General features: G+C 43.2%; 1 protein-coding gene across 8 annotated transcripts in view; it reads left to right on the top strand.

Annotated features, from left to right (window-relative positions):
• Positions 1-14,589, top strand: part of BRD3 (bromodomain containing 3) — a 394,414-nt gene that overhangs the window by 111,353 nt on the left and 268,472 nt on the right. For all 8 annotated transcript variants that reach the window (XM_078641953.1, XM_078641954.1, XM_078641947.1 and 5 more), the window contains exon 7: positions 6,768-7,142. In XM_078641953.1, the coding sequence (XP_078498079.1) occupies positions 6,768-7,142 (375 nt within the window). The remainder of the gene's footprint in view (positions 1-6,767; positions 7,143-14,589) is intronic.

The following is a 14,589-nucleotide window of genomic DNA, read 5'->3' as shown; positions in this document are numbered from 1 at the left end:
ACCACCTAGAAGAGGCTTTAACGGCCTTAGGCATGGTCCAATTGGTGACCGGCCCTACCCATGATAAAGGCCATACTTTAGACCAGAGGTCTTCAAACTTTTGTAGCTTGAGCCCCCCAGCTGAAGTTTTTTAGATGTTGGGCCCCCCACCACCTGACAGAAATTTCTGGACTCGACCGCCACGCGCACATTCCGGGCATATTTAGCTCATGTCCCGGTTTTTGGAGAGGGTCGACTAAAAACAGGGGGAGGTGTTTTTTAGGTTTTACAAAGCAGGGATAGTTAGCAGTTGTACCTGATTAACAATCCACTGTGGGCAGACCATTTCTCACTGGGTGATAAACATTTGATATTCTTCAAATATTTTCTGTAAATCCGAGCTCCCTATTCTGGTTAATGCCTTTAAGAGGGGCGGTGGTGTGTGTTCTTCCCAAAGTTGCTGCTAAGGTCTCCTCAGATGTAAAGACCTGTTGGCATTTGATCGCCCCCCTCCCACCTCGGTCAGGCCAACCCATGGTCTCTTCACCCATGTGCCCAGAGCTGATAATCTAAGTAACCGGGGCCCACAGCTCTGCCACTAGCCAGATCAGACCCCCTCTGCTGTTGGGTGCTAGGGTTGCATCTTTAGTAATGGTGCCCTGCGCAGGGTTGCCTTACCATCCTTATTTCAGGCAGCTGTCTCCCCAAGCTTGTTCTTCATTGCCATTCCCCTTGGATGGAATCTACATATGAGGGTTTCCCCAGTCTGTTGCTGTTAATAACCTTTATTGTCCACTTACAACAGTACAAATTTGGGGACTTCAGTGCACTTTTAAATTCAAGCCACACTATTGTCCTCTATTGAACTACCAACCATCTCCTCCTTTGTACTTTTGACTTCATGCTGAGAGAAAAGAATTGAGATGTGTGAATTGGCGCATTCAGAAGTAGTCAGAACATGTCTGAGCAGCCTGAACATGTGCATTTATGTACCAGGCTCTCAAAATCTTAACTTATGCTTCCCAAGTTATATTCCAGTTCCATTGCCTGTGGCTTGGAACAGCCCCCATAAATCTTAACGATTTGGAGTTTGGACTTAATTCCAGGCAAGTTTGAAGTGTACCTTGTACTATTTGGAACGGCCTTAGGTGTCCTTCTGAAGGATTGAGTGGCAACATTTTGTTTATCTTTCGATCCCTCTTGGAGCAGATGGAGTACATGCAGATGCACTTTCTCCCATAATGGGTTCTCTGCAGCCCTGGCTGGGAGAAAATGCAGCATAATATAGTGACATTTGCGATCTTTCTCCCTGTCTGTGGGTGCTTTTCTGGTCCCTTATTTTGTTTCTTTGCTGCCACTGGTGAGGCTTACCAGTCTCTCAGTAGCCAGTTTCAGTGCACATATGTAGACCCATCAAGCTACTTAAATCAAAGACTGGTCTATGGCATTGGTGTCTATTACTATCCCTGTGTTCGAGTAGCATCCCTCTGATACATCAGTCCTGTCAAGTATCACGCAATAGGTGTGACGTTCACGCATTTCAGTGTGGTGATCCGCATCACCGCACTGAAATGCATTGTCACGCATTCTGGCAATTGGTTACCGAGACCCGGGAGCCTTACCTCAAGTCGTGCCTACTGGCTGTGTGGCGCCTGGCACCCATGACCTCAGAGTTTTTTTAACAAGCTATGGGGCGGTTGGCTAATTTGAGGCAGTGCTGCGTAGAAGTGCTGCAAAATTATCGTGGCACCGGCCGCAGCGCTCTGAACGCTGCCTGCTGCAGCTAAGTTAGGCACACACTTTCGGCCGACGCTCGTGGCGCCAAACTCAAATTGACATCAGTGCCGAATGGTGAAGTAGACAGTGAGACGCAATGGGGGACCATGAGTCATGGTCCGTCCTCCTGCTGCCACCTGCGTGTCTTGAAATTCAAATGCGCAGCTCCTGTTCCTGACCTCGCTGGGGGTGCGGGGACGAGGTGATGCATCTCCGCCGTGGACGGTCAGTGCAGCAGGGCAAGTCAGACTGAAAGCTGCTGACACCGCCGTCTGTGGCTCATGGATTCAATCTGGACTTGGATCCCACATGCCCCATTCCGGCCCCAGACAGGGCCACAGCAGCTGACCCACGAGCGAGTATCACTGAGAGCGCCGGGGGCCAGTTGCAGTGAGAGTGGGTGCAGCAAGCTGCTGTGCTCACAGAGTGCAGCATGATTAATGGCATAGCTGCGGTCGTAATATCTCACACGACCAGGACCCAGAAACCGGGCCTCAGCACCACCAGCCTGGCTCAGCTGCCCAGTGATGATCATAAATAATCAGCAAGTGACTGGGAGAGCAGGTAATCTATTATCTGTAATTATCAATCACGTCTTTTTTAAAACACTTTTCCGTAACTGCCATATATAAATTGCTGAAAGTACAGTACTGCGCTATGTGACTAGGTAAGTGTAGCGTAGTATTGCGCTTACATTTCTAGTTCTTTGCGATGTTTATTTCCTCCCTTATACTGTGCCTCAGCCCGGGCCCCCAGAAATTCTTGCTGTCTCCTGGCAACACTAGAACTCCTCAGGAACACTGCTCTAAGTCTGGGAGAGGGTGAGCAGGTCGTGTTTAGGGCAGACTCGCCTAGCATGGAACTACAAATCTAATTAAAGCAATTTTTTAACAGGAACAAACCAAGCATCGTTAATTCAGAGAAAAACTTCCCATTAAAGCAAAAAAATACACATATGGATTACAGTGACCAGTTTTGCATTCGTGACTGGGGACAGACTGACTTCGATACTGTGCAGCACGTGAGAGAGTATGCAGCTGACTGAGCAGACAGAGATACTTCTCAAGGACTTCTGCAGATGCATTATTATTATTATGGTGCAGCACTGTAGTGTTGTCACTACTAGAGAAAAAGTATTATAAAACAAACACTACCACAGTTATTTCGCAGAGGGGTTAACTATCCCTGTTGAAAGCTCTTGATTGTACCAATGATGCATTGCATATTCCCAAAACTACGATCAGTTTAAAGGGCACTAGGTTAGTGCCCTTCTATTTCTGTGATTTGCTGCAGTTTTAAGATTTTCTTAGTTTCTTTTTGCTTAAGTGGGTGTAATTTCAGATATTTGTATGTTACCCTTGTCTTCATTGCTTGATTTTGCTCCCGAGCAAGTGTCACTCCCTGTGGTTGAAATGTCACTCCTCAGTACACTGAAATTACAAAAATGTCACACATAGCAATCTGAAACCTTGGCAGCTATGATACATTGACCTAATCTGCATGTGTTGGCTCTGTATTAGTCCTGTCCCCTGATTCTTTAGCCACTTGTTTTTGTTAGGCGCAGGGAGATTAAGTGATTTGCCCAGAATCACAGGATGTTGAGCTTCATTGCAGAGACTCGAACTCCGTTCTGGGAAGAGCTAACTCTCCCAGGAGGGGGTTAATTCAGCTGCAGTGGGAGGCAGGATGTCTCCTCTGCTAAAACCGAAAGCAAAGGAACACACGCTTTCAGTTTTAGCAGAGGAGACCCCTTGCCTCCCACTGCAGCTGATGTCAGCTCTGTGAATTAACCCCCTCCTGGGAGAGTTAACAGGACAAAAGAACGGGCACCCCATATAGCGGAGTCTTCTTGCATGGACGCAGGGAACAAAGGTGAGATTGGAGTGGAGGTCGCGCCCCCCCTGGGAAGGTGTCGCGCCCCCCCCAGGGGGGCGCGACCCACAGATTGAAGAACACTGCTTTAGACTTAGTATGGACAACGGATTCTGCCCCAGGACATGTTGACACTACGCCGTGTGCTTGGTCCGACCACTATTTGATTAGGGGCCAGAGGAAGGCCCACAGGTGTGGTGAAAGACCTAGAGCAGGGTGGAAAATGGTGAGGGGATGGAATAATATAAATGAGGAAGAGCTGGCTGGTCATTTATTAAATTCCACCGCATCAAACGCAGTCAACGAGAACATCGAGGTTGGCAGTCAAAGGTTATTTGATAAATTGAAGAACGCCATTGACGCCGTCGCGCCGGCAAAAAAGGTGAAATGGGGTGATAAAGGGGTGGGGGCACCCTGGTTTAATGACACCCTGAGAATTAAGAAACAGGCTTTACGGAAAGTGGAGAGAGCCTGGCGGAGGGATTATAATACGAATGCCCAGAGTTTATATGTTCAGGAGCTCGCCCTTTACAAAAAGGCTATTCTGGCTCGGAAAGCGGAGTTTTTTGAGACTAGAATTGCAACAGCTCGAGAACCGCAGAAAGAAATTTTCAAGGTACTTGCGGAATTGACGAACAATAAAGAGCAGAAGCCTGAGTTCTCGCCGGAGGACTGCCAGAATTTTCAGGACGTCTTTACAAGTAAAATTGAAGATCTTCTGTGTGAAATATCTCGTACCCCAATCCTTGATTGTCCACTACAAATTATGTCAGACACCCCGGAGGTCCACTACTCCCTAAATTCTTTACCCTTGATTACTAAGGAGATGTTAGCTAGTTTGGTGGAGAGAGTGAAATCTGGCTCTCAGGTGGATCCCTGCCCTCCCAGAATCTTTAAACTCGCTATGCCAGGGATTGAGGAGGATGTCCGTACCCTCTTAAACATGTCTTTGGAGATGGGACAGGTCCCAACTTCCTTCAAAGAGGCCCGGCTGATCCCGCTTCTTAAGAAGCCAGGGGCGGACGTTAAAAATGTAAAGAACTATAGGCCCATCTCCCAACTACCCTTCTTAGCTAAGGTGGTTGAGCAGCATGTTCTGACTATCTCTCGAAACATCTGGAGACCAATGATTTGTTAGAGCGAAATCAGGCTGGCTTTCGGAAACATCACAGCACGGAGTTGGTGATGTTATCCATTTTGGATGAACTAAGATGCAGAGCTGATAAGTAGATCCCCGGGGCCCTGGTGCTCCTAGATCTCTCCGCCGCGTTTGATACGGTCTGTCATAATCTACTGTTGAAGGGTCTGAGAGATCTGAGCATCGGGGGGGACCGCACTAGGCTGGCTTACTTCATTCCTGCAAGGAAGATCGCGGAGGGTTCAGTTGTCAGACCTAGTATCTACAGCAGCGGCCATAACCTGTGGAGTTCCACAAGGCTCTGCTCTTTCACCGCTCCTTTTTAACATATATTTGCAGCCATTGATTTCAGCTCTCAATCCGATGGATTGTCAGATATACAACTATGCTGACGACACACAGATTATCATCCAAATTGAGGATTCACCAGGAGCCCAAGCCAGGCTGCATAATATCTTAAAGTTTACGAGTAACTGGATGTCCACCAACTCTTTGAAGATTAATCCAGAAAAAAACGAAGTGTTGCCTATCACCATCTTGGGCAACCCGTGGAACGATCGTTTCTAGCCCAAGGAGTTGGGCAGGACTCCAGTACCAGCAGGCGTGGTGAAAAGCCTTGGCATCCACATTGATGGTAACCTGTCTATGAAGAAGCAAGTGTCTTCTGTGGTGGGCACATGCGTCTGCCTCATTAGGCAACTGCGAAAAATTTCCCAACTGTTGTCCTTTTCTACCTTAAGGAGTGTGGTGTCTGCAATGATCCTAGGTCGTTTGGACTACGGGAATGCCCTCTATGTTGGGCTTCCCCAGCAACAACTCTCAAGACTGCAAATAGTCATGAATGATGATGCTGCTAGATTGATTTTTGAGTACGCATGCCTCTCCTCTCCTATGTCAACTACATTGGCTCCCCATTAGGCAGAGGATAATATTCAAAGGCCTATGCATTGTGCACAAGGCAGTTTATGGCAATGCGCCTAGCTACATCAAAGCCAGACTGTTACAGTACACCCCTGGGAGGATCTTGCGCTCGTCCGAGGATACTCTTTTGGTTAGCCCTCGCTACCGCCTGTCCACCCTTGGCGGTCGTGCTTTTTCAACCACTCTTCCGGCAGTCTGGAACAAACTACCACACTGCCTTCGGAAGGAGTCTAATCTACTGCCGTTTAGGCGGATGTTAAAAACAGTGCTCTTTCGAGATGCATGGGGTGTGATATAATCTGGTTGCCTGTTTCTGTAATGTTTGGTCTTTCTAGTACAAGCGCTTAGAGACCTATTTGGTGATAACGCGCTATATAAATTTAATAAATAAACAGCAGCCACACTACTTGATTTGTATACAGCATGGTACAAATCCTTGCCAAAGGCGATAATACCCTTGCAGTACAGCATTAACAAAATAATGTCAGAACCTATCATCTCAAAGGTGAGACAGACTAGCTTTGCCAATGCTTGTTAAATCTCGGCACAACAAACCCTGTGACTGTGAGCAAATCGGTTTATCTCACCGTGCATAAAAATAATTGGGCTAAAAATCCTATCACTTAAAGAAAGCAGTTCATGCATGCTAGAAGTTGAAAAAAGGCTTAAAATAAAAACAGGTTGGAGTGTTCGAAATGGTGGTAGAGTGCACATTTGAATCTACAGAGCAACAAGCTGCTAACTGTTTTTTAAGGTGAGTAACCTTTTCCTTAAATTACAACCATTTTTGGCATAAGTACACAACTATAGATGGATTTCAGGTAGCTTGTCATCCATCGACAGTTAATTTTTATGTTTTCAAATCAAGAGTCTTGGTTTACAGAAGGGTACAGAACTACTACCAAACCAATGTTATAGGTAATATTTTGGCCCTTATTTTCAGTGTCTGTTCAGAGTAAAGTTTTTCTAAAATAGAATTAAATACACTATTTTAGCAGAGTGGCATGTTTTCTGAATCAATGCCTGCTAATTTGTTTTTTCTCATGCAATTAAATGCTAAAACTGTGTTCCACTTTTTCAGAAAAAGGGAGTGAAGCGAAAAGCAGATACAACAACACCCACGACTTCAGCCATTACTGCAAGCCGTAGTGAATCGCCCACGCCGTTATCTGAACCCAAGCAAGCCAAGATCTCCGTCCGGAGAGAGAGTGGAACACGGCCTATCAAGCCACCAAAGAAAGACTTGGAAGAAGTAGAGTTGTCGCCCCAGCATGGGGGGAAGAAGGGCAAACTTACTGAGCACCTTAAGTACTGTGACATCATCCTTAAGGAAATGCTATCTAAAAAACATGCGGCGTACGCCTGGCCATTTTACAAGCCTGTGGATGCTGAAGCACTCGATCTCCATGACTATCATGACATTATAAAGCATCCCATGGATCTCAGTACTGTTAAAGTATGTCCATCTTAGTTTGTACCTTTTTCACATTAGACTGTGTACCTTTTTCACATTAGACTGTCTCATGTACAAGTTGGCATGCAGCTCTTTCCACAAAGTTGTATTAAAAATCGGTAGCCCATCTGCTATGTGCCTGATCCTAACCCCACCCCCACTTTCACCTTGTTGCGCAAGATGCAGTGATGATTTATATTAAGATTTGATTTTCTAGTACTCATGGAGTAAAGGTTTGGCCGCACATTCATTGGTTTAGCTAGTGCACAATAAGGAAGAGTGATCAAATCAAACCATCTTGGTGGCATTTGTGGGTTTGTATTTTGGAGTCTGAGACACAGTTGTGAAAGATGCAATGTAAATTTTTCTCTCTACCCTCGATTGCACTGCTCTTCCTAGTCCAGTACTTTGGAGAGTGCTGGCTATGTCTGCTCCTCTAGTCTGGAGGGGGTATACCGTTCTCACTGCAAGTATATAATCCACGCCTAAAACCGATTTATATAGAAGGATAAGGGTGTTGTTAGAGCTCATGAACACAAACTTCTTGTCGCTAATGAGAAACCCAGAACCCCAACCCTTAAAGATCAATACGATTTTAAAAGCCATTTTAAAGAGTATTTTTTTAGGTTCTGATTTTTTTAATCTGATCAAAGATGCTTGCGTGCGTAGCTCATTTGGTAACATATTCGACTCCTTTACAGCTGGGTAGTAAACTGCTCTTCCGCCAAATAAGGAAGTGTGGATTTTAGTAATATTCAAGGTGAATTTGCCACCACAGCAAATAATACGCCATTGGGAGTAAGGGGACAGAAAAGGAGCTCAACCATGTCACGTGAGATTTCTAAACTGGATTATTTCGTCCATCAGCAGCTGCCAATAAAACTGAATCAACGAATGAATAATGCGTTGCAAATATTTCATTTAACAATAATACAGGCTGCCACAGTTTGGATTAATTGAAGCCTTCTCATCAATTTCTTAGGAAGGGCCAGCTATCCGCTAATAACTTAGTCTAGCCGTGACTGGGTGAGTGAGGTGACTGCCCGATTGATTGGACAAAGGAATTCACAGTAAAATCTTATTCAGTAGATTGTAATGCCAAGTGCAAAAACTAATGCCCAGGTCCATTTGGGATTCGAGGGTGGATTTTGTATCAAAAACAACGCCAAGTTTTTTAACCTTATTCGCTGCTGCTCGTACGAGGCCCCATGATGTCCGCCCTTAAGGTGGGATGCTATTTCTCTATGCAGTTCTTGGTGATAATCACTTCTGTGTTAACAGTTTGACAGTTGGGAGCCATCCAGTCATTAATTAATGCCAGTCATATTATCTAATAAGGCTGACTTTGTCAACCTTATTAGGACAGACGAGCGGTTCAGTTCAACCCTGTCGTACACAACATGTAACACGAACACAAGGGGTCATGTAAAGATGACTAGTAGAGACCAAATAGTTCCTGCAGCACTCCACATTTCACAAAATTGGTTATAGATTGGGAAGACTGGGAAATACCTGCTGCTGACTACCAGTTAAAAATGTAAGCTACCTTGATGGGGGTGATTTGAAGACCAAAGCGTTTGGTCTGAAGGTGTATGGAATGGTCTAAGTTATTAAATGCTACGGAGTGGTCGAGCAGCACCAGTGCCCTAATCTCTATACGATCCACTATCCTATGCACATCATTGAGATCCGAAGTTACCACAACGTTGGTGCTCAGACCCTGCCCAAACTTCACTTAAGTAGTGTTGGCAAATTGTTTGATTGTATAACAGTTTTTTAGCTTTTCTTAATTTTAGCTAAAATAATTAAGTTATTGGTTTGATAGTTTCGGAAGTTGTTTGGAGATAGTGATGAGGGCTTCTATAATAAAGGTTTTGCCATCGCTGCTGTCCAGGCATGTGGGACTTTGCATATAGGTAGGTTAAGTGGGGTCAGTTTGAAATCTTTTTGTTGCACTTATACCTGGAGACGCTTAGTTGATTTCAGAAGTGAGTATATATGTATTATTTTATTTCCTGGTGACTTGGAGAAGGTCTTAATCACTTGTTAACAAGTGATTAAGGCCTTCTCCATGGATCTACCCTGCTTGTTTTTTTGTTCTTGCTAGTAGCCTGCTAGAGAAGCCAGCTGGTGAGGTTTCTGTGACCGCACTCTCTGAAGTCTTTGCAATGACAGTATTTTTAGGATTTGTATGACTGCTGTTATCAGAATTAAGAATTGTCTTTTACTTAGACTTGAAGAATGTGATTTGCTTAACCCCACAGTAATGGAATGGCTACTGTAAGCATACGTTTGTGTCATTCCTCTAAGGTGACATCTTTTAAAGTTGGCTGCTGTATGGGACTGTGATTTAGTGACTCATTCGTCTGTCTACTATAGGTGCTCCAATTTATTGTTCAGCTGTAACCGTTGTATATAGCAAAACAGCGGCAAGATATGTGCTTGTATTAGTTTTAGTGCTGTAAGCATGCTCATGGTTTAATATGTTTGGCGTGAACAGCATGTGTCTTGCTTTGCAATGACTGTACGTCTCTAAAATATGTTCCTACATATAGCTGTGGGAAGTGTACACAGTTATTTGTGCAGAAATATGTGTTCTTTTTCTGCATTGCAATATTGGCCCCTTAGCTCATTCTGTAGGTATTACATCTCTATTGTTGGTTAGATCAGTGCTGGCCAGATGCTAATTCCTTTTCAGGTTCTATGTTCCTATATGCTTGCCTGTATTTTAGCAACCTTTATTGCAGCTCTTCCTTCGTATATCGTACCTGGAATGGTACACCTGCTCATTTCATTCCTCCACTTGCCTACAGAGTAGACAGACCAGATGTATAGAATGGCAGAATTTTGTCTGTACCTATTCCGTAAAGACACACTGTTCCTTGCCTTTCGATTGATAATAGAGTGTTGGTGATCTTGGGGGTCACTGGCCTTAGGTTCTGGGAGTGTTCTTTGAAGGGTTGCTTTTGTTATAATAATAATCTTCTCACTTCTAAATCTAAGGCACCAAATCTAGGTCTAGGTCTAGGACGTTTTCATCATGGCATTTTATAAAGTGAGCATGAACCCCATGATAGAACACTTTATCTGTTTTCCTGTGATAAAAATGAAAAACGCATGATTTGTTTTGGTGATCAAAGAATAGAAACCTAAGTTAAAAAATGTGTAGTATTAAGTCAATTCATCTGCACGTCAGGGATTCCACGGGATACCATATATTTAGGAGTTATCCTATGAAAAGTGAATTTTCTTAAGCATGCCTAGAAGAAAAATTAACCCCTTCCACGCTCATGACGAGCTGGGCTCGTCACGTAACATGCGGTTCCGCAAATCTCAGCGTGCGAGCGGAATTCCGCCCGCACGCATGCGGTTAAATAAGCATTACAATCTTTGACACTGGTATAGTCTGTAGTTGTTGCCCTCGCCACCAGGACTTTTGAATGGATGATGCAAAGACAAAAAAAGACTTTTAACCTCATTGCCTATACGTAAGCAATCCTTGGGTTTCGCTCTGCAGTTATTTGTTTTTGTGTGGACAGAATTCAATAGTGCCTCTAAGTTCAATTGAATAATTATAATTTTGGTGCATCTCTGAGCAGTTATTTATGATTTACACAACCTTCCGGAGACTTGATTGTTTACCCTTCAGTGTCTGAAAAAAATGTTCTTTGCTTAATTGACTGCTTGTTTTTTGCATTACGGGACTGCTGCATATGCTGTTACCATGTTTCTCTTTACCTGAACGATGTTATACAAGTATATTTTGTATAATGGATCAATTTGTTCTTCTTAGTTATATATTTTTTTATGACTGGCATTAATTACTCTTGCTTTCCTAGCTTTCAACGTTTCAGTGTAATATTCTGCAGCCAATGGTTCCTTAGAGCATTGTTTTATGTAGAGCATACTCCTCGACATGGTGTGGTAACAAGAAGTGTAATGTTGAATTGTCTTGTAGATATTCTGAGGAAATTTTGAGAGGGGTGGATATTGGTTTCTATTTAGTTGTTGGTGGTACCTGATACTTTTCCCATCATTTGTCAACTTAATCCATTGTTTTGGATTGAATAAATATATTCAGTAACCCTTCTGAAGCAAAGCTTTACATGCATTGTTTGGATTAAGGTTGACTGACAAATTAGTCGAGATTCATCTCTAGTGGGTCAGATTTGCTACAAAGACCACTTGAAACTAAGCAAGAGCTCAGGAACATCTTATACCAGTAGCTTCTGGTTTGGGTAGCCAGTTAGTTGCCTAGAAATTTTAAGAAATGTAGTGCCATCGCTTTGGAAGTAACCTATACCAGGTTTAACTTTATACTGCTATACTTATTAGTTGTGTGGGTCTGTCTGTCCCCGATCACATTGCCTCATAACAGTACGATTTGGGCATTTTGAGGATCTGTGACAGACGGCAGGGAATTTTGTGCATAGCTGGCAAAGTAAGAACGAGATTACAGAAGCGCAGCCTGTACGGAGCCCAGCTGTGAATTTAAGAGTGCCAGATGAACTTGATTAGTTGTTTAATTCACTGGTGTATGTAGCTCCACTCCTTGTATTTTAGACGTGATTACTGTTCACAAGACTGAACTAATATCAAAGACCGATTGTTCACTGTAAAACAAGCAAACACTGCGCAAGTAGAATAGATTTCCTTTGAACTCCATCTGTGAGTTCTGGTGGGTAACACCCTTCATTGAAGGGGCATGGCTTGGCTTATATCTGTGTATTCAGCTCTTGACCGATAGGCCTGGTACCTGGTGATGCAGCTTGTAAGAGCAGGAGAAATGGGCTGGACCAGGTGGACTAGAGGTGATGTCAATAATGCTGAGATTTCAAGACGAATGTTAGAAATGTGCTGGGAGACTCTTACCGCCCAATGCGTCTCCACAACCCAGTGGGTTTTAAAAGTGAGGCCTTCCAGGAGCTTTTGATGTGACTTGGCTATGTCCGGGGGCCTTTTGTGGCCTTAAAGGGGATTTCAGAACACACTGACAGGAGAATCCTGGCCTGCACAGAGAATAAATAAGAAATCCACAGCCTCTATGAAGAGTTAAGGGAGCGTATCTGAATAGAATACTTATTACAACAAATAAATACCAGAGAGCCCTAAATCATCAGAAGCTTTGGACTGGCGTGGACGCCGACAAGCTGCTGAAAGTTGACACTGATCATATAAGTGCAGAGTCACTGGAAGGTTTCACCTGACTCGTGAGCATTGGTTTAGGACTGCTGTATTTAGGGAGGTAGATACTTGAAAGAGTGAGACGCTACATGTATTTAAGACAAGCTACCGGTCTATACATCTTGACTGACAGACAAAAGGTGGTTAGAACATAGAGGCCAAGTACAGTGTATTGCCTTCCTCGATGTTCAGTTTAAGGTTTTGTAGCAAGTACTGAAACTCTCATTCAAGAGGACCTCCAGCATGTCGACATGAGCCTATGTGTGTAGAAATTCAACCTGAACTTCCTTGTTGCCCCTACCTACTAGTTTTCTTCACGAGTACCTTGACCTTAAGTTGGACTTGAGTGCAATTCTGGCAATTTCTAATTCATTGTTCAATTTTGAGATTGCAGAGGGCACATCTAACTCGTTTGAAAATTTCACTTTGTGTTTTTCACCCACCCCCACACTTTTCACTTCGTCATATTGGCGAATAACTACAAGTTTTCAGATCTTCCATATGGGCACAAAACTTGACAGTACCAGGCCTGTCCTGTTTTTGGTACGTTGCTTTAAGAATGGCATATGGATACTTTACCTTTTTCAATTTCTTGTAAAACTACTTATCTGCAAAGTTGCGTTTTTATAGATATGGCTACTGTATAATCTTTGAGTTTATTACTCTTGTGCCTCATCATTGGCTCTCTGCCACGTAAATATTTTAAATCTGTCGACATGCATATTGTATCGAGTTGTTACATTGAAGTGCATTCCGAGCACTGGTGTGGTCCAAGACACTGATACAGGTTAAATTTGAATGTCTAGTTGGGAGAGTTTATAGTGAGTGTCATCTGCGTGGGAAGTGTTACTTTGCAGGATGATCCAGTTGTGTGACTGTGGACCTAATATTGCAGAAGGGTACAAGATCATCATGCTTGTGAGTACTTAACAACTAGTTTCACTGGCCTGTGCATTCGATGTCCATTCATTAGTGTCAGGAAAGATAAGTCAGCTAGATCTTTGCAGCTTTTTGAAATGTCAGGTGATTAAGGTTTCATGTCTTTGCTGGGGGAAGGCTCTACAGCTAGTCTAGCAGTGCCATGAAGGTAGTCCTACAGATGAGTCTTCTTTCCGAACCCGGTAATAGTCAGGATGGGTTGCTCTGGAAAGTTAGCACCATGATGTTTTGAATATAGGTCTTACCTGTAGATGCACACCTATGTACTGGTGGTTCTTGAATGCTCGTTGGAAAAAGTTCAGTTTTTGTGCATTCTTATGTGACCATGTTAAAGGTATACATATGTTTGTTTGTGTGGAATGATCTCAAGTTGTATTCAACTGTGGAAGTTGTGTGCACACATCTGTTCATGCTATCGTAGTTGGTGCCTTGCACACTTTTTCTTCACTGATGACACAGTGAACCATTTGTTTTATGACGTTATTTGTTAGCTGTAGTTAGTCTCAATGTATTTGAGTTGCCACTGTTCATTCTGTGTTCACTTGCCTTACTTGTCTACGCTTACTTGACATCTGTCTGTGGTTGTCACAGGTATTTTACATTTATTTGGCTCACTTCAGACCTATTTCCTAGTTGTGAGTGTTAGTTAATGAGGTACTGACTTTGTAATGTTTTTTGCTTACCGTACGACTTTGTGCTCCGGTACCTTGTCTTATGTTTATTAAATTTGTCTGTTCTTGTTTGTTTCAGTCACTCATCTTACCTTTATCTTGGTAGTCTTTCTAACTGCACTGGTCTTGCCCTTTGTATTGTTGCTTGTTGCCACAATGTTTATGAGTATTGGGGGAAATACTAATTATTTTTTGTTCTGAAATATTGGACCTTAGTATCGGCTTGTTTCAACTTTCATTATTTCTTGATGCCACTCATTGCAAGGCAGAGTAGGTTTTTGTTCATGTATGTTTTATTGGTTCTTTCTGGGTGCATTAATCACATCTGTTTATGGTGTTTAAGAAGTATAGGTAGGTGTTGCATTACTTTAGATTTTACTGCTAAGACTTTTAGTTAGGTGTGCTAGGTATGCTTACCTTTTTACTTCTCAATGGAAACCTTCATAGGACAGGCTAACTGAACCATTTATTGGCACTGAAGAAGTTAGAGCCATGGGACCTCAGTTTTGAACCTTAGATCAATAGAAAACCTTGGACAGTTAATCTGCCCATTTAAATGTCTACTTCTAATAACTCTGTTGCAGCTTGCACTCACCTCTGTCTCATGTGTTAGAGCAAATGGGCTTTAACAACAGAAATCGTGTTATGAGTTACAT

Source organism: Lissotriton helveticus, chromosome 5_1 (genome assembly GCF_964261635.1).
Source record: "Lissotriton helveticus chromosome 5_1, aLisHel1.1, whole genome shotgun sequence".
Lineage (NCBI taxonomy): Eukaryota > Metazoa > Chordata > Amphibia > Caudata > Salamandridae > Lissotriton > Lissotriton helveticus.
Note: the sequence above shows the minus strand (reverse complement) of the source record. Positions and strands in the feature narration are given on the sequence as shown.